The sequence below is a fragment of the Macrotis lagotis genome, chromosome 1 (assembly GCF_037893015.1).
Source record: "Macrotis lagotis isolate mMagLag1 chromosome 1, bilby.v1.9.chrom.fasta, whole genome shotgun sequence".
Classification (NCBI taxonomy): domain Eukaryota; kingdom Metazoa; phylum Chordata; class Mammalia; order Peramelemorphia; family Peramelidae; genus Macrotis; species Macrotis lagotis.
In genome coordinates, this window is record NC_133658.1 from 198,723,571 (window position 1) to 198,750,875 (window position 27,305).

The following is a 27,305-nucleotide window of genomic DNA, read 5'->3' on the forward strand; positions in this document are numbered from 1 at the left end:
GGGAAAGGTCAGAGAAAATCCTGGAGCTAGGAGTTGGAGTGACTCATTCATGGAACAACCCCAGAGTCCATTAACCCTGGATTGAAGAGTACATGTTGGGGAGTAAGGTATTAGAAGCCTGGAAAAGTAGAAGGGGGTTATGATATCAAGGACTTTGAGTGCCACACAGTGCATTTTTGTATTTGATTCAGGAGGTAATAGGGAGTCACCGTGTAACATGGTTGGATCTGTGCTTTAGGAAAATCACTTTCATGAATAAATGGATTTAAAGGCAGAGAGAATTGAGGCAGGCTGACCCACCTTTGCAAAAGTACAGGCATTAAGTATTGAGTCTAAACCAGTGTGGGTGGAGGGAAGGGGGCATATTTGAGAGATATTTCAAAGATGAAATTGGCAGGCTTTGATAATAGGATAATAGGTTGGATATGGGAGGGAGAGAGGGAGGGAGGGAGAGAGAGAGAGAGAGAGAGAGAGAGAGAGAGAGAGAGAGAGAGAGAGAGAGAGAAAGTGAGAAAGTCTTGGATGATTTCTAAGTGTGAATCTGGGGACTTTGGGGAATAGTATTACCCTCTACAGTAACAGGGAAAGTTGGAGGTGGGAAGAGGCCTTGGGGAAAGATCATTTAGGATGTTAACTGGACATCCAGTTTAAGATGTTTGAAAGGTAGTGGGAGATGTGAGATTAGAAGTAAACAGAGATGGGCAGCTAGGTGGTACAGTGGATAGAGCACTGGTCCTGGAGTCAGGAGGACCTGTTCAAATTTAGCCTCAGATACTTAACAATTACCTAGTTGTGTGGCCTTGGGCAAGCCACTTAACCCCACTGCCTTCCAAAAAACAAAGTAAACAGAGATATTGGGACAGGATAGGTAGATTTGAGAATCATCATATGTATATATATATATATATATATATGCTGATGAAATCATCAAGTGAAGTAGTAATAGAAGGAAAAAAGAAGAGAGGCCAGAGGGAAGGAGCAGGTTACATAAGTAAGAAAAGTGATATTCTGAAAATCTAGAGAGAAGAGATTATCTAGAAAGAAAGAGTGATCAATGGTGTCAAGGACTGAAGACAAGTCAAGGAGGATGAGGAAAGCAAAAGGACCATTGAATCTTGCAACTAATAGTTCATTAATAACTGGAGAGAATGGTTTCAATGTATTATAAGTTTGGGAATCAGATTGTAAGGGGTTAAGAAGAGAGCAGGAGGAGCAAAAGTGGGAGACATATATGGTAGATTACCTTTTTTGAGTTTAGTTACAAAGAGAAGAAAGGTTATATAAGATGAAAGCAGCAATCAGGAATGTGGGTGCTAGATATTTTTCAGGATGGAGGAGGATTCATGAGCATATTTATACAGTAGATCAGGAGATATTGAAAATAAGTGAAAGAGGGGCAGCTAGATGGTACACCAGTCCTGGAATTCATAGAACCTGAGTTCAAATCTAGTCTCAGATACTTGATACCTTTTAGCTGTGCCACCTTGGGCAATTTACTCAACCCCATTGCTTCACAAAAACAACCAAAAAATAAATAAATGAAAGAGGGGGAATGGTAGAAGGTACAATATGTTGAAAAAGATGGATGGAATGGGTTTTCTTTACAAGTAGAGGGTTTAGCCTTATAAAGGAGTAAGGTCACTTCACAATATGAAACAGGAGTGAAAGAGGAGATAATGACAGTTAGATAATGATATTTAGGTAGTATATTAGATGGAGCATGAACTCCAATGAGGAGTTCAAATCTAACTTCAGACATTTGACACTCACTAGCTGTATGACCTTGGGCAAGTCACTTAATCCCAATTGCCTCACATCCAGGGCCATTTCTAGTCATTCTGATTATTATCAATGGACCCAGGTGACTCTGGAGGAGAAAATGAGACTAGTAACTTAGCACAGCAGCTCCTCACTCAAATCCAATTCATATGTTTGTAACAGCATCACTTCCCTGATGTCATGGTCTTCTTTGAGAATGAAAGACAAACATCACAACATCACAATGATAGAAGGTATCTTAATGATTAGAGAAAAGTAAGAGGGGAGAAGAAGGAATGCACCAATAATCTAATTTTTTTTCTTGTAAAATATGAACCAAGGTCCTCATGTAAGAGGGTAGGAGAAAGGAAGCCATGGAAGGTTTGGGGAGTAATGAAAAGGTTTGGAAGAACTACTGTGGAGAGTGGGGTTGTGAGATGATAAAAGAGGTATAGTAGGATGGTGTTGTAGCAGTTAGGGTCTAGGTGAAGTTGTATAACATAAATTTGTAGTGGAATTAGTCAGAATGGTTGAATAATTTTCTCCATTTTCATTTAACAACAGCATCTGTATAGGAGTGAAATTAGCAAATGGTGGAGTGATCCAAGGCTCAAGTTCAGAATAACCTTTGAGATCCCTTTCAGGCCTAAATCTGTGAGCCTAGGATCCCATGATGGGAGTTGAGAACCTTAATGATGTTCATAGCTATATGAGTAGAGAGAAAGGGACATATATAAGAGATGAAGTGGCAGTAGAAACAACAAGTCTGACAACTGATTGGATACATGAAATGAGAATGGGGAGGTAGGGATGACATTAGGGTTGTGAGCCAGAGTGACTAGAAGGATGGTAATAATAGTTCATAAGAGGGTAGACTTGGAAGGAATATAATGATTTCTATTTTGGGCATGTTGCATTGGAGATGCTTTCAGAATATCGGATTCAAAATGACTAATAGGCAATTGTTGGTGTGGAAGTGGATTTGATATATAAATCCATGTGGACAGATGAGATTTATAACTGAAACAGCACTGTGAGAGAAGAAAAGGTCCAGAACAGAGCCTTGAGGTACATTCATGGTTTTTTGTGTTTTTTTTTTTTGGTGGGTATGTTAAACAGTTGATGACCTAGCAAAAGAAACTGCAAAGGCATGATCAGACAGATAAGAGGAGCACCAACAGAAAGCAGTACTGTGAAAATCCAGAGAGAGCCTCCTTCATATTAATTAGCATGAAGCCTTACTCTATCAGATAATTGGGATATCCACAAGTTTATGAATAGTACTATAATAAGTTTGAGGTTCTGTGAAAATAATAAATTATGATCATTTGTTATCTATGTAGGAATTAGCTGGACTATCAAATGAATAGGAAGAAAACAATAACTATTTCAACAAAATATATATTTAAAATATTGGTTTAAACAGTGTCTAAGATCTCTTCCAGGTAAGAAAATTCTATGATAAAATTATTCTAATACTTTCTGTAATTATACAAGGCAATAAATAGCTAATAGTTATTCCAATTTCTGGATTCTTTTTTATTATATCATTATCTTTCAAATTTTGCTAACTCAAAACAAAATATGGTGCTATGACAAAAATCTCACCAGAGTAAAGATTATCTTTTGGTTCCTTTATAGAGCAGTCCTATTTGTAAATTCCAAATAACATACATGATTTATGAGCAAGTTTAAGGACAGGTTTGTTCTAATCAACTTATCAGGGAAGAAATATACTGTTGGAATTAATGAATACATTTCCCTTTTCTAGAATGCATATTGCCTTAAACTGCAATTAAAGAAGTCAGTTTTAGAGAAAAATGGGAGTTTTAGTCCCCACTATTAATATTCTTTTTAATGGAATTCAACTAAAGTATTAATGTAAAGTGCTTCAACTTATAATCTTTAGCACTGTATTATTAAATGAGCAATATACTGATATTATTTTAGGGGGCTAGACAGTAATTATGAATTGTATAGATTGAATATTGCTTTAAAGATGATAACTATTAAAGAGCAATGTTACTAATGTGGTTGTTAATAGCAAAAGTCTTTTTCTGTTCCTTAAATGATAATGACCTCAACTGATACCTGCAGTGTAAATAGCTTCCTATAATTGTAAAAATTTCAATGTATTCCATTCTACTGTACAGTTCTAATATTGACTCTTTTAGACAACGATCCTTTCAAGAAGTGAAGACAAGGTCTGATGCTAATCAGAATATAAAATCTAAAGAATAAATTTAACTCTTACTGTTGATATACAAAGCTTTACAAAGCTACCTGATTAACCTATTCAGTTACCACAGTTTCTCTCTACTTTTCAGCAGTTTCCAATTTGGCCTAGATTTGCTGTGAAATTTCAAATATATTCTTCTCAAGATTTCTTAGCGAATTATATGGAACTTATCATTTGAATTGTTCTTTGCATAACTATCTTTTTTTGGGGGGGGGAGGAATTCTTTGGATTGATCTCTAATTGAAAACTTTCACCATCACTGTATTATGTATGCTAAACTTTCTTCAGTATTTTTTAGTGTGGTGAAAGAATGAACATAATTTAGGCTCCCATCTTAATACAGGGAAGAGCCTGTATGAATAGTACTATAATAAGTTTGAGGTTCATTGAGGTTCATTCATAAGAATAAGTTTCTTTAAGGATACTTTAATTTGATTCTCTTTCTTTGTTTCTTTGTTTCTCTCTCTCTCTCTCTCTCTCTCTCTCTCTCTCTCTCTCTCTCTCTCTCTCTCTCTCTCTCTCTCTCTCTCATCCCCACCCCTTCTTTCTTCCCAGTTTCATAATTTGTTGCCTCTCCTGTTAAAGTGGTAATGTTTGTGCTTGCCACCTTCACATCTCATTGGAAATTAGGCCTTGGAGTTAGGAGGATGGGAGTTTGAATTTAGCCTCAGACATTTGACTCTTACTAGCTGACTGACCTTGGACAAGTCACTTAATCCTGATTGCTCTGCATCCAGGACCATTTCCAGTCATTCTGATTCATATCTGGCTACTAGACCAGATGGCTCTGGAGGAGACAGACTAGTGACAGCACAATATCCCCTCTCTCAAATACAATTCATGTGTTTGTCATGGCACCACCTCCCTGATGTCATGATCTTCACTGAAAATGATGGACAACAAATGCCATTATCATTAATATTAATTCTCTCTCTCTCTCTCTCTCTCTCTCTCTCTCTCTCTCTCTCTCTCTCTCTCTCTCTCTCTGTGTGTGTCTGGGTGCATGTGAAATTAGATTTCTACTTGTAAAGAAAAGTTTATAGAAAAATCTTTTAGATTGATTGCTCTATATTTTTCACTCAAGGCATAAGTACATCTACTCAAGGCCTGATCCAATACAAATTAGCACAGAATCTTTGGCTAGCTCCATTTCTGAACTGCATACTGCATTGGTTCACCTCTTTATTGGCAGACAGGTAGCCCCACATTTCTAAGGGTTTACTTCATTGTTGCCAGACTTAGTAGTGCTACCTGGAAGCTTCAGTCTTATGTAACTTAGAACATCTGAGCACAAGTGAACTACCAGTTTCAGCCTCCCAAGAACAGGCATTGCAGGTATATGTCAACATGTCCAGCAAAACAGGAAGTAAAAAAAGATTCTTAGTTTATAATTTATAGTTTATCCCCTTTCACATTAAAAAAAGTAATAGGAAGACCACTAGCGCATTGAGTAAAGATGTAAACAAGAATTTCATAGGATGAGGAGGCATGGATGGGTTGGGAGAGAACTCTCATATCAAGTTCCCAGATATATTTGAGTATTTTAGTTCTTATTTAGTAACACATTAAATTTATTGTTTCATGGGCTCTGGGGAGTATATGATATTGTCTGCACTGGAATCATATTTCACAAGTGAGGAAACTGAGTCCCAGAAAGTTTAGGTAACTTATTCAAGGTCTGTACTTGATTCTGGCTAAAAGTTTTCCTTATTTGAAAATTATTAAGCAGTTTCAGGTGTCTGGATCTGATTAACACTACACTAATTTCCTTTGCAAACATGCTTGTGGGACAAAAATCAATTTTGACAGATTTGGCCAGTTTTAGACATAATTTCAAGTCTATTATAATTACCATGAAGTGTTCCATTCAGTTAATGCAGGGTTTGAAGGCTAAATATTCTAATCTCTAAGTTGAAAACTACTGATTATATTAAGGAACTAGAGCAATAAGAGGGAATTTGATTCCTAAGTGATTTTTAATGAAGTTTAGTGTTATTAATAGGAAATGTGAGAAAAAAAACCATGAAATTAAGATCATTTTTGTCTATATGGTTTATATGATTTAAATCTAGTCTTTTTAATTAAAAAACATTCTGGAATTTTCCTGTGTTCTAGTTATTTGAGACTACTAGTACAAGTGAATTCTTCTATTCATTCCAGCACACAATTTCAGTCATTAAAAACAACTGAGACATTTTAAATGCGATGCGCAGCTTCATATATGACTGATATGCTCTCTGCTCTAAGAGAACATACAGTCTAATAATTTAACAGACACAAATATGACACATGGCATGGTCAAGTTAAAGAACACTGAAATTTAATTGCTAAATTAGAAGAAACCAGATTTGAATTCAAATTCTAGCTCCAGCACTTCTTGTTTTAGCTTGACCAAGTCTTTTTATCTTTCTGGGTCTTGGTTCTCTCATTTCTAAATGAGGGTAATGGAACAGATAACCACTAAGATTCCCTCTTAACTCAAATTATGATCATTGTGGTGAGTATAGGAATATACCTCTATGGCATCCTGCATGATAGCCACCATCTTCAGTTTGAGTATCTCTTATGTCAGGGAACTAGCTACTTTATGAGGCAGCCAATTTCATTGTTAGATGACTAGAGTTGGTAGAGTTATGTTGAAGAAAAATCTGTCTCTCCTGTGACTTCCTCTCAGTGAGACATATTTTCAAATATATTAGTTTGTCCATGACATACACAATTTTAATTGACCAACTTAATAGTCAGTACCATGTGGAAATAGGATACAAAAAAATAAAATAATCACAACAAAGGAATTATTGCTACTCAAACAGAAGCAAATTAACAAACCCACTCAGGGAAAGTCAGTTTCTCTCTCTCTCTCTTTCTCTCTCTCACTCTCTGTTTACATATATACAGAGAGAGAGAGAGAGGTTTACATCTATACATACAGGGGTTAGTAGCATTTGTTCTGTCAGTCATTCAAATATAAGCACAGGGCAGTGAGGTTCATTTTGAATTTTGTGTTTTTAAGCATTGCTTATCACTTATCTAAAAAGCTTTGAGTTTTTTTAGCTTTGATATACACACCTATATAAAGTTTTGACATAAATTTATAAAACTATATATGAATGTAATTATATATATGTATATATATATATATATATATATATATATTTATAAACACACATATGAGATCTTCCTATACCTATAGAGAGGCAGTGTATAAACACACATAGACAAACATTCACAAAATTGTACTGAGAGACACTAGATGATTGGAGCTGGAAGAAACTTTGAGCATGATATAACATAATCTTCTCCTCTTATACATACAGAAACTAAGGTTCGAAGTAGTTCAGTGACCTGTCTGAGGTCATATTAAGTTAGGTTGTCACAAGGTTGGGATTTGAAGTCAGAGACCATAACTTCAATTACAAGGCATTTATCATCAAACTATGTTGCCATATTAAGTTGAGAAGTAGAAGATTAAGTATAATCAGTATCAACTCCACTATGTGTGCTGAAAATCATTCTTTAAAATTTAGATTTTTATAAAATCTCTTATATGCTTCTAATTTGTACATTTCCCCTAAAATAGAAGGCAACTATAATTCTGGTTAAAGACATCTTCTGGTTAGTTAACTTCAGGGTGATGGCAATTTTACATTGTATCTGTTTTCAAGTAATAAAAGACACATTGATAATATCTTAGATTTTAAGATAGAAAAATCTATACCTAAAAAGTCCTGATTAAAAAACAAAACCACATGCCAAAAGTGAACACTTTGAATAATAATACAGATCAAATTCAGTGTTAAGTACAATGCATCTGTTAGAAGCAAAAGACACTAATTGTTTTCAAACAAGAAATTTAGGCTAAATATTTGGTATAAGATACATTCTTTCTATATTAGCTTAAAACAAGTGATAGTAAATTTAAAATTAATCTTTAAAATGATCATTATCAGAAGACAGAAAAATTAATTATCATAGGACATTCTGGAAATTAGCTTTACCATCTTTCATGTCTTAGCTTATCTCCAAACACTTTTACCTAAGAAAAAAATAAGGGAAAAATAGGTCATAGCTTCTAGATTCTCTGATCTTTGATTTGTTTCTAAAAGGCCATAGAACAAAACACCAGGTAGAGAATTCGCAAATATGACTGAAGTTGATAAGTTAAATGCCCATTTTAAATCATCCTAGACAATTTAATGTATCTCTGTTGCTTTATTTTAATAATGGATATTATAGAATCTACAGAATAATATAAAAATTATCATAATAAATTTATATGTATATTAAAATTGGAAAATAGTATTCAAGTGCACAATAAAACATCTTCTAAAAAGATTGGAAATCTCTTCTTTAAATCTCTTCTTCAACTTGATGAAACATGTAAATGTATGCTATTTAGAAAACAAATGTTACCTTAAGATTCATTAGACCCTTGTAAAAATGCATGTGCATATCATCCAAATGAGGTTTAAATGCTTTACCATGGCAACTGCAATTCTCAGATACTAAGCATCTGCTGTCTACTCACAGAAAGAATGAGTGGTGTTGGATGACCAAGAGACAGTATTGAAGAAACAGGATATAAGTGACCTTAGGTCCAATATTTTCCTCTCCTTTTATCTTGATATTAAAAATCTTGAGAAAGGAATATGGAATAGATGTTGTAGCAAAAATACATATAAGAATAAAGGAATAAACACTTTCTCTGTTCTTTTGGTTCCCAAGGCCATTATGCTCTTTATGCAGGAACAGAAAAATGTAGGGTCATTATACTACTTTGATTTTGACTCTTCCATTCCGAGGTTGTTAAAATTATGTATTATACAGATACTTAGAAAATGTTAAATTAAAGAACAGTTAAATAAATTGATCTCATAATACTAGTAAGAAATTAATTGATTTATAAATTCAAAGATTTAGAGTTGCAAGGTGCTGCAGTTGTCACCTTGTCCTTTTTGTTTTACAGATGAAAACTTTGTCTCAGAAAGGTTACAGAAGTAATAAGTAATGGTGCAAGATTGAAATCTAGTTTATTTGGCTTTGAACTACAAATCTAGTAGTCTGTTTACTATCTCTTTGGCCAATTCCATTTCTTTGCCTTATAAAAATGAATAGGCCAAGTTGCCTTTCTCTTTTTAAAAAAAATTATTTATTTAAGGCAATGGGAGTTCAGTGACTTGCCCAAGGTTACATAGCTAGGCAATTAAGTGTCTGAGGCCATGTTTGAACTCAGGTCCTCCTGACTCCAGGGCAGGTATGCTCTATCCACTGCACCACCTAGCTGCCCTGGTGGCTCTCTCTTAACTTAATCTCCTCCTGATACTTAGAAGGAAAAAGAATAATGTACAATATTATTATTTATGTACATCTAAAGACTTTAAGAACTATGTTGAAGTAATTTTTTCTTTTATTTCCTTTAAGGAATGTTAGTGTCAAAAATTATAAGATTCCAAAATATCCTTACTTTCTTCAGAGAGGTCATTTTCTTCTGCTTCTCTTTCCATCTCTTTACACCATCCTTCCATCCTTTTTGTTTCTGTATGTAGTAACTTCATAAACCACGTTCCATCCCGTCGACAAGGGGACATCCTGCCAGTTTCTACTGTCTCAATAGATGACTCCAGCCAAGGGTCAGGTGGGGGAAGGTTTGAGGTGTCAACTGGGGTCCTATAATCTTCTCGATAACTGAAAAGTCCTTGTGTCCGTACAGTTCTTACTGCGCCATATTGGGTAGGAGTGCTAGGTTCTGAATGTCGCTGAAATGATGAACCAAACTGAAGACCCTTGTCCTCCATGGTAATATGTCCAGGAAAGCCCTCCAGTTCTAGGTCAGCCTGAACTGCAGCTGTTACACTGTTTGAACGTTTAAACCGACCATGCCTGGAAAAGAAAAAGAAGAAATTGCAGAAAGTTGGACCCAAACCACTGTGCCATATTCCTCCATCATCATAACTGTGCATGGCTCTGACCAAGAGTTCCTAAGTATTACAAAATGAATATGCCTATGCTCCAAAGACTTAACAATACTTGGGTAAAATTTATGTTTTTATCAATTGAATGTTCTCTACCTAGACTTCCCCTCAGTTTGATTTGTAAGAAAAATGCATGTCCTTCTAATATTCAAATTGCCATGAATGCTTAAATTTCATTTTCTTAACTAAATTATATTTCTAAAAGTCTACTATATAATACTAGAATTAAACTACTATTTGTTCTTTCATTTCAAATATCATCTATAAGTTGGAAATAGTTTATTGAATTTCTTTTATAAGGAAATAATGTAAAGGATTTTATATACAAAAATGGTAATGAAGTAGAAAGGAGCTTACACCAACTATGGAGGAGGGTGGTGGTGCAGTGGATAGAGCAGTGGGCCTGGAATCAAGAAGATCTGAGTTCAACTGTGGCCTCAGACACTTGCTAACAATGTGACCTTGGGCAAGTCATTTAACCTCATTTTGTCTTAATACACTAGAGAAGGAAATGCTAAGTCACTCCAGCATCTTTGCCAAGAAAACCTCATGGACAATATTAATGTGATAATAGTCCACAGGGTCACAAAGAATCAGATCTGATTGAACAATAATAATGTCACATCAGCTTCTTTGTTTTATAGCTAGGGAAACTAAGGCCCATATCATTGACCGTCTCAGGAGGACTGTGAGTTTACACATAGGAAGGTGACTCAGTGTTTATGTGTGTGTGTGTGTGTGTGTGTGTGTGTGTGTGTGTGTGTGTGTATTTTAGTGCACCCACAATTTAGTATTAGAGTGAAGCACTGACTTCACATCAACCAGATTCACAAAGTATCTAATGGCTGTATCTAGTTAATTTGCAGGATAGTTTTGTCATTTACTTACCTATGTAAGGGAAAAAGGCTTAACCATGAAAAAACAAATTAAAAATTTCAGTGTAAAAACTAACCCAATGGATTTAGTCCAATTCTTTATTTTGCAGATGAAGAATGAGGCTTAAAGAGGTTAAATGACTAGGTCCGGGTTATAGAGCTGGTAAGTGGTGAATCCAGGATAATCCACCATGAGTAAGAATGGATAAAAATTAATCCATCACTCTGATTTTCAAGATTTCAATATTCTTTTTCTTATATTTCCACATAAAATAACATTTATTTTGATAATTTATTTTAAAGAATATATGCTAATCTTTTACTTTCCTCTAGTATGATAAATATATCACCATAATTGAATTATATCTTTATATACATTTTTCAAGTACAGAAGATCTGCTCCAGACTGTGATTTGGTTTTGGACTTCTTTTCAAACCTAATTCCTTCTCATTTGACAAAATCAAGCATAAATATTTCCATTATCAATAGACTCTTGACTTATCCCTTCTCTTTGTCTAGAGGTCTTTGGAATATAGAATTGTCAGTTCCTTCACTTTCAAATATTTTAAATTACCTTAGGAAGAATAATTTTCTTGCCTCCTGAAGAAACAATAGTAGGGCAAGGGCAAATGTTGAGTCATACTTGAGTGATATAAATTGAGTTGCATAAAAATGAAAACAAATAGCAAGAATTATTGATGGTTACTATGATCTAGAGGCTTACAAACAGATTCATAACAAATAGCTCTTGCTTCAGGAACATAACATAGTTTTGTTTTGTTTTTTTGTTGTTACCGTTTTTCATCTTCCACTTGCACTCCAACAGAGTGATATTCCCGCAGGCCTCTGCTCTCTGTATCAGAATCAGTTGCTGTTTCCACCTAATTCAATACAAAAGATGTGAATGTAGAAGAGAACATGAAAAAAGCTAATTTTTTGTTCATTTACAGTAATTAATTATATATTCTTTTAATTAATTCAGTGAAGCACTTGACCCAATAAAATCACACAAAAAGAAAAAATTCCACTCTTATGAGTATAATAATTTTGCTACTGTGTTTCACAAAATTTTACATAACCATTTTAGTTCTGCAATTCTGTCTTTTAAATATATGCAAATGAAATTACTCGGTTCAGTACAGTCAAGAAGAGGCTTTGTTTGAATTACATTAGTATAAGATATCTCTGTAGAGTTCTTAAAAAAATAATGAGTGCCAAAATATCTTAGAATGTTCTAAGATGAAAAAAGTCATGTAAAGGTTTTAAACATGTACCAACAGCATGTAACCAAAATGTAATTAATAATAACCAGTAAGTGGCTTGACAAACTTCTACTGATCTAACAAATATAAAAATAATTAGGTATATTAAAGTATTATCTCTGATTATAATATATAAATAAAGATATATACAGATACTGTACACATGTAATTATGAGATGAATTATGTATGTAATGTATATACACACATTTACTTTGAGATGCATGCATACATGTCCATACACATATACATGCATGTGTATGTCACCTATGTGTACAGATATATACATTTATGTATTTGTAATAAACAGAAATTTCACATTTCCTTGCCTTTGCTAAGTATCTATCTGCTATTCAATAGCCAGGCATGAGGGAATTAGGTTCAATCTCAGAGTTGTGACTGCTAAAAACAAATACAGAAACACTGTCTTCTCAGCAGTGTGCACCCAGCAGTGTAGTAATCACACAATGTCATAATTCTGCTCTGTTTTTTTTTTTAAACAAATGGCCTCCAAAAAGATAAGGTAAGAACTTGGACCAAACTGGTGTTTCTTGAATTAAGGGAAGAAAGCATAAACTGAAAAGATTCAATATAATGGTAAATTGGCACTGTTGTGACCATTGTAATATGAATTCATAGTTTTTTGCACCCTAGTAAATGAAATTATAACACATATGCATCATTTTTAAGGCTTACAAAATGCTTTCCTCCTAAACAATGCTAGTACAAATACATACATAGATATTTGATTCAGTTCATGATTTATGTGGTAGATGGGAATTCAGGAAGCATTTATAAGAGGAGACATGTGAAGTCAGGTCTTTTTGATTCCAAGACTGGCCTATCCTTCATGCCCAACCATCATCGATGAGGAACTTGAAATATTGTCAGATCTAGGATTAAAATTTAAATCTCTGTGACTCCAAGTCTGGGCCTCTTTCCACTACAGCATATGGTTCTCAAGACTGTTACATAGTTGCCAGGACACCTACTTTTGGATTGACAGCAGATGATAAACTGTGGCTAATCACATATGACAAATATTTTCTTTAGTACATTTACACATTGGATGGTGGAAACTGGTCTAATTCAAAGTCACTTAAAACAAAGAAGAAAAAGAAAAGGGGTGAATTCTTTTGAATAATAGAAGACCAAGAGCAAAGATTCCTGAATTTTAGTTTTATTTCCACTGCTGATTCTTCCATGTTTCTTTCTCCATTAGTTATTAAGTGGGGGATAATATTAGCCTTTTTATATCATGTGATATTATTTAATTAGGCTTCAATTTAAATAGTTTAACTATTTACCATTCTGCATGCAAATGGTAAGACTATAAATTTAGTAGAAGTTTCTGAATGTGATATAATCCAACTTCAATTTTCTTTGTTTCTACCTCAGTACTTTTCACATAATACATGTTTATCAGTGGAATGTACAGTTAAATTAATCCCTGAATATACCAATTTAATTAAAAAATGCAAAAAGGAACTGTTCTTAAAATTTACTAAGTACCTATTATATACTGAACACTGTGGGTAACAAGCAGTTATCACAATCTATTCCCATGTTTCCTTCCACTGCCAAACCTGAAAGAGCTTATCTTTATTTTTTTGGAAGAATTGTTCACCACAAAAATAGCATATGGTCAAAGCCTTAACTAACTCTTATGACTTTAGACAAGTCAGTTAATTTTTCTAAGAATCAGTTTTCTCATCTGTAAATTAGATACAATATTACGTATTCCACCCATCCCAAATTTTTGTAATAGATCATATAAGACAAGGTATTAAAAAAACCTTTCTAACAAGATTGTATAAGATCAGTTTACATTTATACAGCAATTTACAAAGCTGATTGCTGTGTTTTTCAACATCCTTACCTCGGCTATTAGTGTTCTCATCTTTCTCCAATATTTAAGAGCTTTTGGATTGAACTCTGTTTGAGTCTTTTATTACCTACTCTTTATTATATTCAATTGTGGTCATGTATTCTCCCTGTAGAATGTAAACCTCTTGAAGGTAAAGCCTAGTTTTGCTTTTGTGTTTATAATCCTTGGATATAGTAGACAAAATGAATATTATACACTGAATAACTATGGGGAATTGAATTATAGATATCATATTTTATCAGTAAAACAATCTAGAAATGTGAATTACTATTATTGTAATTAATCTTATTCTGTTGATGCTTAGTCAGGGAACAGCTTTTACTAAGGAGAATTGCAATTGAGTTAATTAAAGAACTATAGTGACATATATAGTGAGAAAGGGCAGGCTGCAGCAGAAGTAGCATGACAGATGTCATCATTAAGAGCTATAAGACCAGAAATGAAGTGTTTTGGGAGTCAAGGATAATGTCATGAGCATTAGATGAAATTCTCTAACATAGGGAGACTCCCAAAAGAAGATATGAATAGATGTAAATAAGAGTCCACCCAGGATAAGACACCTTAGATTAGTTTTAATCTTCACTGTTGGAGGGTTTATTCACAAAGTTGAAATCACAGAATCATTGGACAGTAAAACTACTATTAATATAAATAATGATTATTATTTTTATTTTTCATTTTTAGTATTTCTTCAAGTTGATCACTCAATACTAAGGGCAGCTACAAGGTAGTGCTTTCAAGGATAAGACTTCCAAATTATGTTTAAAAATGAAAGATATTAAGCTATAGATCTGATACAGGAGAGATATACTAGACCCAATCTCCCTCGAAGACATCAGTCCAACATAATATTTTGGCCACTAAAAACTAAGTAAATTAAAAAAAAACCCTTATCCTTATATAAGATCTTTAAATGGTAGATGCAGTTTTCTTTTTACCAAATGTATCTTTCTGAACTAGAGAATGTAGATGAACTATTTAATTATTATAAGGACAAAGAGGGTAGGGCTGCTGTATGAATACAATCTAAAATGATTAGGACCTCTTGATGTAGAAAATTATACAAGTGATGAGTACCAAAACTGAGACCTGAACTCATGTCCTTTGCTTCCAAATTCTTTAATTTTTCTTGGTATAGAAGACTGAAAAGCTTTTGTAACATTGACATACCATTAAAGCCTATCATGAAAACAATAAACAGTCATATTCAGCAAATTCCAATGATGATAAGCTAATGTTTATATAACATTTTATATACACAAAGAGGTAGGTCACAGGTCCAGTGAGTAGTAGAGATAGGACTTAAGCCTAGTTCTTTTATCTTGTTTATTTTATTCAAACATGTTGCCTGTCACAAGATCTTAGTATAAGATACAGCCCTCTGACTAGAGAAAGTTTTTTTTTTTTTTGCAAGGCAATGGGGTTAAGTGGCTTGCCCAAGGCCACAGAGCTAAGTGTCTGAGGACAGATTTGAACTCAGGTACTGCTGACTCCAGGGCCAGTGCTCTATCCACTGCACCACCTAGATGCCCCAAAAGTTTAGAATAAATAAAAAACGTTTTAACTTACAAGTAGTTAATTAACCTTATGGAATTCTGTCCTCAAGAGATGATGGTGGTTGAAATAAAAATATCAACTTGAAAAGTATTTGGGGCAGATTAATGAATAGCATAGTAAGAAATCCTAAGAGAAATTGCATTATATGTAATTTTTAAAGGTTGGCATTGAAGACAATCACCTTGAGATTCCTGATAACAAGGTAACTTGTTTTTTCCAATGGATACAATATGGTACCTTCAAGATGAGTCTCTAGGCAGGAAATTAGTAGGTTAGGAAAATTTGAAGGGAATAAAAGTTTTCATTCATCTGGTCAAAAAAAGGTTTTCTAGAGTCAAAGAACCATAAAACATTAGAACTAGAAGGAACCCTATCATCTTCTAGTCTAGTTCCTCATTTCACAGATGGGCAAAACTCCAAGGGACACAGGTAGTAAGTACCAGAGCTGAGTTATATACTTGTCTTTTTGATTTCTGTGTTCTTTGGATATAAATCTTCTTTCTCAATAATGGTAATCATTACAGTTGGATTTGCCACTAACTGTACCTTCCATATTGTATTAAAGAATATACTTGCCTAACCTTGAAATAAAATATATCAAAGAAGTAATTACATCTAAAGAAAAAAACAAAAATCATTTGCAACTAAGGGATGGGAAGAGGAATATTTTTTTTGCACCTCTCTTTTTCTTTTGATGCTATCTATTCCAAGAAAAAAAATCACAGGATTAAAGACAAAGAACACCAGTTCACAACTTAGTTCTGATACTCATTACATGATAGTCATGTACTTTGTATATAACTTATAATTTTATATCAATTTCTATGCTTGAATTTTAGTTTCTTCACAAATAACACAATATGGTTATAGATAATTTCTTTTCTTTTTGCATGGTAATTGGCCTTATGTGACTTGCCCACAGTCAGACAACTAGCTGTCAAATGTCTGAGGCTACACTTGAATTCAGCTCCTCCAAGGGGGCTGCTCTATCTACTGCAACACCTTGCTGCCCCTAGATTAGGTATTCTTTAAGAACTTTTTAGTTGTAAATTTATATTTTTAGGATAAATCAAATCTGAATTTGTGGTGAAAATCTTCACCAACTTAGTTAAAGATTAGTAAACTGATATACAGTAGTAGGAAACACCAAATAGCTATTTAATAAGCAATGAACTCATGAATTTAGGAATGGTGATGTTAGGCTAGGGTAAGCCATTTTTTACCAGCCTACAGCAATACTTTGCTTTAGTTCAAATTAGAAGTATTCATATGATTAAAAAAACTAATTTCATATATATCATATTCCAGTTCTTAAGGGGAACAGGTCTGGCATACTGTTTTGTATAAAAATTCTATTTATTCCCTTTAGGGGCCAAATATTAAGTATGACCTGCAGACCTTCCTGTTGATCTACAGCTACACAAAGAATAGTTGGCTTCCAGAACCCTGAAAAGTTAATATTTCTTTTATAACATTTCTTAGAATAATAATTTTTAACATATTTAACAATTTCTCCTAGGAAATTCTGAAGTAGAATCATAATGGAAAAAAAGGTGAGGCCAATTAAATTGTTTAGGAGAAACATTTAAATTACAGGATTTCATAGTTAGAATGCATCTTTGAGGCCATCTAGTTCAATCCAAAGCTTGAAAAAAGAATCCCCTCCCTATGACACACCTAATAGCTAGGCGGAGTGGTAGATAGAACATTAAAGTCAGAGTTGGAAATACATGAATTCAAATCTTGCCTCTGGGACTTAATAACTGTGTGATATTGGGCAAGCAAGCTACTTAATCTCTGGGGGTCTCCTAAAATTGAGTTAATAACAGCACCTACTTCATTAGGTTGTTTTATGGACCAAATAAGGAAACATTTTTAAGTACTTTGTAGACCTAAAAATGCTAGCTACACAAATAACAGCTGTCTTTTCATTCTTTGCTTGAAGACTTACAATGAGGGAAACTTGCTGCTTCCCAAGGCAGCACATTTAATTTTTGGCTAATTCTAATTGTTAGAAATATTTCCTTATATCAAGCCTAAATTAGCTCTTTTGCATCTTGCACTCGTTGCTTCTAGTTCTGATCCTGAGTCAAGTAATCCAACCTAATCCCTCTTCCACATGACAGTCCTTAAAATATTTGAAGGCAAAGAAGATAGAAGAAACAAAATAATAATTCCTTGTTTTGACTCTATCTAGAGATGGGCAAAGAAGGACTGTGAGATTTTGCCTGCATTAAACGTGGAAGGGACATTTTGAACTGAAACTAAGAATTCTTTGAGCTAGTCAGTCTGGCCTATGGTACAGTGCTATTCTGAAGGAAATTGGAACAGTGTGGTGTGAAGCAAAGCTTCCTTTTTATTTTTGACTCAAACTGGGTAGGACAAGATGACCAAACCAAAGATAAACTTTTGGTACAGATTCTATCCTTTCTCTCCAAGAAGACGGGATGTTGGCATTCTTATCTTAAAGCCCAAAGAGATAGTCATTGTTAATATCACATTATATGATATAAACTACGTTATGGTTTCCCAACCTAGACACATTATACTTTGGGAAATATCCAGACTCTCTACCTTGGGTAGCTATACCCTCTTCTCTGTCTCTCATGGCCTCAATTTAGTGGCTTTAAGTAGTTCACGGGCAGGAATAGATTGGGGTCAGGGGGATGAACTAGAGAATGAAGAACAAATCAAAGACAGGAGGAGAATGAGGATTTGACTTTTTAAGTTTACAGATTTTAAGAAATGGTCTTGGGTAGTAAAATTTTAGAAACTACCAAAGTCCAGGACTCTTCTGTGAAATACTAGCTGTTCTACAGCATCATCCAATAGTTTTTACCTTTATAAGTGTCAGAGCTATATCAAAGGCAATTTACTAGTGATAGATCTAGGATTGGTATCTTCCTAGTCTCCAATAAACTAACATAAGAAAACAATAGTGGTTGGACTACATGTATGACTTTCAAAACTGATGAAAATTGTTTGTTCTTGGAACACACTGCTGATAACTGAGTGATCTAAATGATCCCATCCAAAGCCTTAAAGATAGGAAATGTTCAAATGGAATGTATTGGTAGTGGAAATAGATCTGGATTTGGATTCAAAATACCTAGTTTGAATCCTTTTTCTTTCACATACTACCTTAGTGATTCTGGGCAAGTCATTTAACCTCTGTGCAAAATGAAGACATTATTCTGCTCTAAAATTTATGATTCTTTTGTAACAGGGGCTACAGGTCATATGAGCATGTCCAGAGTACTGCTAGAATGATACAGTTCCCACATGAACTGTGAAGGAGGTACAGAGATTCCTTACCTGGTTCTAGTCTGCTAAACCACATGAGGAACTGGACAATTATTAATTGGTGGTCTATTGAAAACTAGAGTGCATTCAAAAGGCACTTGTCAGTCAGGGCCTGGAGCTTGGTTTATCTTTTTCTTGTATGGCATGTTCAAGTGAGGAAACAATAACTAAATTCTCAATGGATATAGAGACCTCAGGCCCTTACCTCATTTCTTCTTTCTTTACTACATCTAGTCTTTCTACAGTGAAGTGAAGGAAACTGAAGATAACTATGATCTTGTAAGTTTTTTAAGGTTAGGAGAGGTGCCGTGTTGTGCAGGGATGCTTGCTGCTGTTAATGTTGTTGTCTGGTCAGAGAGCTCAGCATTCAAGTTCAAAGGAACAACCTTTGGAACTCATACCAGTAGTGGTTGGGTAGCAGACTCATTCAATGACTATATCACATTTGGACATGACCTTGGTAGGTGGGATCAACATACAGAAGATACAGAAAATCTGTTAAATATGACCCTATTTTCTCTGGGAATGTAGGGGGTGTAGGGAAGAGCATTTCCTTAGGTTTTGGGGAGAAATATTTATCCTACTATTTTTACTATCAGTTACTTCTTTATAAAGTTAATTAATATCAATTGATTAATTGGAAATGGGGGCACACATGATTAGCAGCTGGAAGTGGTACAAACACAGGCATAAAGAGAGACTCAAGAAAATCGATATCCTAATCCCTCAGAGGTATGTTAAAACCCTGAGGGGGAGATATAGACGTCTCAGTTTGGAAGTTCAAGACCAGAGTAATCACTTCATTTTCATGAGATAAATTCTTAGTCATTGCCTAGTCTGCATTCCAGAGAGGGCAGAATAAAGTATTTGGTGATAATACTTAAGATTGAAATATGTGGTGGGAACTTAAAACTATATTGTCTGATAGAAGATCCTTCTCTAGGATAAGTTACTGGAAACTATAGGTGAGGGGAACCATCTCAGAAAAAGACTCCCATATTTATTGTCTTAATGCTCAATCTGTGATATATTGCAGAGATGGCTCCAACTCCTGATAAACAAAGCTCCTTAGGTTTGTTTGTTGTTGTTTTTTTCCCCTTGTCTGGTTAGTAGGACATTTGAGAGCTTTTTCAGCAAAGTGAACAATGTCAAAGGCATAGCAGTTGAGCTTCAGGACTTCTCAGAATATTTGGCACACAGTAGGCACCTAATAAATGCTTTTTTCTTTACTTGAAGGGAAACAGAACACACACTTGGAACTACTTTCTATTAGATATTAAAAAAAAAACCACCCCAGAGATCCAACCTAAGAGGCAAGATTTGCAAAGTATCTCTCCCACATTGATAGGCTTTAAATGGAAACTGGAAAGCCATTTTTCAAAATTATTGTAGAGGAAATTCATATATGGGTCGCATCAGATTCTGAACCTGTGATTCCAGTTCAGAAGTGGTCATCTTTGGAACTAATTTTGCTCTTTCAGGTGTTTCTGTCCCCCCCACCCCCGCTTCATTTTAATTTACTTTTGGATCTGACTTGTAATTTCATTGGTGTAGGAAACTTTTGACAGGAAACTTCTTCCAAACAGATCAGCATTTGATTTACAATTTATGGTCTTAGAACCTTGCCTGGGGCAAGTTATTAAGCGACTTGAAGAAATCAAATGACTTGCTCAGGGTCACACAGTCAAAATATGTTCAAAATAACCTCTTTCTCCATTTTTTCAACAGAATCTTATTTTGTAATATTATGAATAGAGTACTTATACATAGTGGTACCATGCAGAGTTTTGTTCCTTCCGCCCCACCCCAAGTTTTTCTGGGAAGAATCAAGAAAGTTTCCTGCATAGTCTCTGGATTATTTGTTCTATGAGATTTTCTAGTAAAAGGGTGTCAATCATGCAACAAATAGACTTTCTTTTATGTCTAAATATGATATCTACACTCCTAAAAATATCATAAAAGTTAAATGAACTGTGGACAACTAGGCTTCATTGAAGGCAGCCTGTTAAAAACCTGAGGGGGAGATATAGACAGTCCCAGTTTGGAAGTTCAAGGTCAGAGCAATAGCTCTATTTTCATGAGGTAAATTATTAGTCATTGCTTCATCTTCAATCCGCAGAGGAATGTCTTAATCTAAATTTGATATAACCTCTAGCACCTAGTACAGTGCTCTGTAGTTTGAGCTTAATAAATATTTTTTCTTGCTGCACTGCAGGATCTGGGACTTATAAACTTGATAACTAGTTAAAAGCAGAACAGGAATATTTCATTTAAGATGATTAGAATATTCCCTAAATTAGCAAGAACAGTTAATTTGCAAATAGAAGTTGTTATTTAATCATTCTCAGTTGTGCCTGACTCTGTGATACTCCCATCCCTTTTTGTAGGATGTTTCTTGGCAAAGGCACTAGAATGGTTTGTCATTTCTTTCTGCAATTATTTTACAGATAAGGAAATTGAAGCAAATAAGGATAAGTGACTTGACCAGGGCTACCCAGTGAGTAAGTATCTGGAGCTGGATTTGAACTTATGTCTTCCTGATTCCAAGATTGGCATAGTATCCATTGTGTTGTACAGAAATAAAAGATCTGGGTTAAATATTACTTCTGCTATTTACTATCTATTTGATCTCGGATAGCTTTGGAATTCAACTGTAAAATGAAGGGTTTGAACTAAGAAGTCTATAAGATCTCTTCCAGATCTAACTCTCTGAACCACATGAAGAGAATCATATGCCTTTACTAAATCAAAAGAAGGGGATGGGGTTGAATTCCATGTGATCTTATGGTCAGTGAGTCACTGGGCTATTCTTCTTGCTCAATAACTCATAAACCCCGAGAATACTATAATTGCCTTCATTTTTTTATTTCTTCCTTTTCATCTTTCTATAGCAGTTTCTTCTCTTATATGCTGTATTTTTAACCTCAACTCTATACATAAATTATGCTTTCTCTAAGTTTCTTAATCTCTGGGCCAACTTATTGAATTCATTATAAAAATATGTGTTTATATGTATGTATGTATGTATGCGTTTTTTTCAGAGCATTTGTAAGTTCCTTTTGTTTTTGTGTTTTCAATGAGCTTCGCTTGGGTTTCTATTTCAGGTAAAGAGCTTATCTAGGAGTGAATAGGTTTCATAATTATAAAAAAACAAGAAAATGACATTTATTTTCATATGCATGCTTATATTTTTCTTTTCTTTACTATTGAATGATGATTTTTTTAGGTTTTTGCAAGGCAATGGGGTTAAGTGGCTTGCCCAAGGCCACACAGCTAGGTAATTATTAAGTGTCTGAGGCTGGATTTGAGCTCAGGTACTCCTGACTCCAGGGCCAGTGCTCTATCCACTGTACCACCTAGCTGCCCCGAATGATGATTTTTAAAGAAAATATTTTTGAGAACAGACTTTCTTGACTTTTAAGAATTATTTTCACATATCTTAGTCCATCTTTTCCAGATAAAGATTTTTGCTTCCCTCCCCCCTCACCCCAAATTGGCACGATGTTAAGAATACAAGGACTTACATTCCAGAAATCTGGGTTTGCATTGCATCTCAGACACTTACTATCTGTGCAAAGATAGGAGAGTCACTTAGCAACTTAGAACCTCAGTTTCTCTGTGTATGAAATATTTGCATTCCACATTCCATGGGTTTTTGTGAGAAAAGGACATATTTTTGCCTTAAAGAGCAATATAGATATGAAATATATTTATCTTTCTTATCATCATCCTTATATATGCCATATACCAAAGGTTGTCATCTTATAAAACATAAGCCATAGGTGGCATCTGATAAAATTTTATGTGTTAGGCAGCCCTAGAAATGTTTTTTTCCCCACTGTCTTGTGGTGTTCACCTTTAAACATCCTTTCTCATTCATACACTGTCTTCCTCTCCTTCCTGTTCCCCAGCAGCTCTTTGCCCTCCTTCCTCTAGTTATCCCATGGTCCATCTGGTTGACAGGTGGCTATAAAAGCTTGGATAGAATGATTGACAGTGAAGCTAATAATTTTGGGCAAGAAACTGCCCAAGGCATTGTTGTCAGCAGCCTCAGAAGTGGGTAGGTACTTCTAAGAGTAGGAAAACTAGAAAGGACCCATCTGTGCATGGTCAAACTTCTGGGATAGGCACTGCATTAAAAGGTATTTTTAACAATGACTTGGCTCCAGAGGACTGCTAATGATTGGAATCACTATCATCACTATTTAATTAGTAGAACATGATTCTAATGGCTTTGAGAACTAGAGAAAATTATGTGATTCTTTGGCAATAAGTGGCAATAGTTACATTGCATTTCTTTGCATTTCTTTCTGAAGGCCTCATTCAGTTGTGATGGGCCCTCAGGGAGATTATCTGCATTGAGGCTCCTAGCAGAGATTAGAGGTATAATCAACCACTAGTCTTGTCCAGGGTTTGGAGAGTAATAGGTGGAGGCAAAGAGGGTTCTTTTTTAGTCCTAATGGAGCTCATCTATGAAATAAAGAAGATCCACAGCTTAACTCTCCCTCTCTCACATTAACACCTCTGAACTGAGGTTACCAGGAAAGTAGCTATGGTAGCTTGTGACAGTCCCAGTCACTTTACCTTCTTAGGAGAATTAGGGATTAAGGAACCCTAAAGTTTTACAGATGAGGAAATTGAATCACGGAGAGGAAAAAATTATTTGCCCATCATCACAGCTGTAGTAAAAAATAGAGCCAATTCTCAAACCTAAGTTTTGTGAAATCCAATTCTTTGAAGTCAAATTCATTCCATTAAATTATACCACTTACTTATAAAACTGATCACAATTGGATTTAGAGGAAAAAAATGTCCTGAGTCCACTGTTGGGAGTTTAAGGGTATATTTGAAGCTTTGTTGATGGCAATTGAACTTTAAACTTCATGAAGCTGTCCTTCAGACTCTGGTCTTTTCTTGCTAAATACCTTCTTTCCTGGCAATCTTACCAATTACCTTGGATTCAGTGATCTTATCTTTGGATATTATTCCCATATAGCCATTCCTAATCTCTCTTTAGAGTCAAGTCACAGTGTTGTCATCACCTTTGGACATACTGAATTTAATGTATCAAAGATATCAAAAACTCAGCTTGTTAGAAATAAAATTCATTATCCTTCTCACCCCACTTTTCCATGTTTTCTGATATTGTTGAAGATAGTACCATCCTTCCAACCTCAGTGTGATCCTTGACCATTTAATCAAACTTACCTGCTATGTCCTATTTGATTCCAATACTAGCTTTAGACATGTCTACATTTATAACATCTCCTATATACATATTCATGTTTCTACTCACAGAATCACCACCTTGTCTTTTTAAAATTCTGAATCAATTTTTTTTAAAGATGGCAGAACCTCTCTGTGACATTGATGATAGGTCAATCCATTGACAAACATACCATCATCTGCATTTGTGACATTATGTATGGATCTTGTAGCAACTGAAAACTAGCATCTATATGGATTTCACTGTATGATTTATTTTGCTTTTCAGGTGAATATAAATTTTTTTTTTTACTTTTTAATTTATTTAAGGCAATGGGGTTAAGAGTGACTTGCCCAAGATCACATAGCTAGGCAATTATTAAATGTCTGAGACTGGATTTGAACTTAGGTCCTCCTGACCGGTGCTCAGTCCACTATGACACCAAGCTGTCCCATAAATTCTTTGTATAATTTCATGTGAATTAAGAGAGTTTGAGCAAAAGAATTTAAAATTCTTAAAATAAATAAGCCACTTAATAGGAGTGAAGATACAGAGGGATAAAAAAGAATCTCAAGTAGTTCTATAGCTCATACTTTGCCTCTAGTCATAGTTACTTTTCTATTTAAAATATCTTTGATTATGCTAGCATGAGTACTCCTTTCTGTGTCACAACTGTGTCATGGTGAATATTTGAAGAGTTGCTGTTGTTAACAAAAATTCAACATATGATAGCCAAACTTTTATTGAAGAAACCTCTCTGAACCTATAGCAACTGGTCTTCAGACAAAAAAATAAGACTTTCTAATCATGACTACATTGAATTAATCCTACAGAGACAGAACTGTATACCACCTCATTAGAGGTCCACATCCGTCCCTGGAAATTAATTACTATTTTCAGATTTCCCACAATCAAAAATATGTTTTTCAAAATTATTCACAGAATGTGCCATAACATACTTTGTTATTTATTAATTTTTTCATTAATATTAGATTTGAGAGACAGTATAGGATAGCCTTAGAATCAGGAAGACCTGGGTCATGTCTGACTTCTGTTTTATATGAACTCCGTGATCATGCTCTCAAACACTGTGCCAGCAGAGCACAAGCCAATTCTTTCCAAGCAGCAAAGAACTTAGAGAATAGGTTGGGGGATGAATGTCTTTGTCTGTCATTCAGAGACTTCCCTACCATACTTGCATTTGGAGAGGCTATTGCAAAATTGACTACCATTGATAACTTTTTTTTTGGATGCAGCAACTTATAAAACTATATATTAATGAAAAACTCACGAATTAAGACATTCAAAGGAGTGCCTTGTGATGAAATCATGGACTTTCTAAAGTACTTAAATATTGTTTAAATTCATACATATATTAATTATAATAAAACCCTGCCTAACTATGGTGATACTCACAACATCATGTACTTCACCTTCATCAACTTACTCCATCTTCTTTATATCCCTTTTTTTTTGGTTGTGATGATGTAACTCTGCCTCTATTGTATGAATGCCAGCCTTTTTGTGATAGTGTTTTTTTTAAAATATATACACATTTCATTATAATTAACTTCCTTTTAATGCTACGTACTTTATTTTATGCATTTAAAAACATAATTCAGAGGAGTCTATAGGCTTCACCACACCAACACAAAAGTAGGGTTTTTGAATCCCTACTCTAAGGGGAAACAGTATGGTATGGTGGAAGGAACTCTGAAATTGAAGTCAGACTATGTGAGCCATTTATTATCTGCTTTATCTTGGGAAAGTTATTTAAGGTTTCTGGACATCAATTTCCCTTTCTTTAAAATGAAAGGTATAGTATAGTATAGATGATCTCTAAGATCTTTTCTAGGATCTAGGATTTAGGATCCTAAGGTACTGACTTAATTACATTTTTTAAAATAAAAGATTCTTTTGATCCCCCTATATTTCAGGGAAGTGTAGTCATTATTATTTTAATACACTTTCTTCAGTTGATGATAATCTTGTTATTTGGAGCAGCAAACCTTGAGTTTCATGTTTCTTCAAAAACCACAAACTAAAAGGATTGTGCAACAACAGGACTTGTCTCTAAGAATTTGTCAGGCCTCTATACTTCTCCATTATGTCCCAGAAACCTCTTTATCTTAGAAGACCAAATTATCTTTAGACCTCATACCTTGGAAGCACCTTCTAGCCCTCTCTCTGATTGGAGGGTGGAGGGATCCTCCAAGAACCTTTGTTTAAATCCAGTACCTAAGAACTGAAAATTATCTCTTCACCTCCCATCTGGCTGTACTCTGGTGTCTCCATTACAGATATCTTCTCCCCATCCCTCTCTTTTCAGCTTCCTCTTATGTAGTTTTTTCCTATTAGAATGTGAGGTCCTTGAGGTCAAGGACTTTTTCCTTTTGTTTGCTTTTGTTTTACCAGCACTTTACTGGCATATAGTTAGTTGCTGTTTGTTCTTTCTATGTAAAGATAACCAAAATGACACCATGACTTGGGGCTAAATAAAATTAAAGTGAGGCAGAGCTGAACAAAGTCATCAGGCTCATTGATGCTCTTTTAAGCGTCATTGGAGCGTAGTGGCGAGACAAGTCAAGATGATTGGTGATTGCTCTGTATGCAATGGATGACCATGGCATCTTTGGTGACTGACCAGGCTCTAAGCATTCTATAGCACCTTCTACTGCCACCTTCATTCCTTGTTCATATCTTCCTATTCCCTAAGGGAAACTTTCCCTGATGCCTCCCCCCCCCCCCAACTCACTGAAAGGCTGGAGGCTTGTAGATGACCCTCAATCTGATTTTGCCTATCTTTTGAGATAGTTTCCTGGGATATGACCACTGTAAAAGCTGAAGCTTCTTGGATCCATAAGTCGGAGCTGTGTGGTAAATGGACACCCATGTGAATGAAAAGAGCTCTGAAAAGGTTTTTGGCAGCCTTCACACCAGAGGCACAAGCCTTCCCCTGAAGACCCCCACATACCCTGGCAAATAGCAAGCACTTGATAAAATGGTTGATGACTGACTAACTGGCTAATCAGTCTGTAGTTCATATAATTATTCTGTTTTCTTATAATTCCAGGAGGCTAGAGGGTTCTGAAACATAGAATATTAGGTTGAAAATCAGGAAGACTCATCTTTCTGAGTTCAAATCTGGCCCTAGATAATTGCCAGCTATGGGACCCAACAGCTACATTGTTTGATTCAGTTTCTTCATCTAAAATGAGCAAGATAAAGAAATGGCGAAGTACTCTA

At 34.8% G+C, this 27,305-nt stretch overlaps 1 protein-coding gene across 1 annotated transcript in view; it reads right to left on the reverse strand.

The window, feature by feature from the left end:
* DLGAP2 (DLG associated protein 2) overlaps positions 1-27,305 on the reverse strand; it is a 213,473-nt gene that overhangs the window by 19,337 nt on the left and 166,831 nt on the right. The window contains exons 6-7 of the mRNA XM_074226339.1: positions 11,641-11,726; positions 9,462-9,877 (exon numbers count right to left, since the gene is read on the reverse strand). Coding sequence (XP_074082440.1) covers positions 9,462-9,877; positions 11,641-11,726 — 502 coding nt within the window. The remainder of the gene's footprint in view (positions 1-9,461; positions 9,878-11,640; positions 11,727-27,305) is intronic.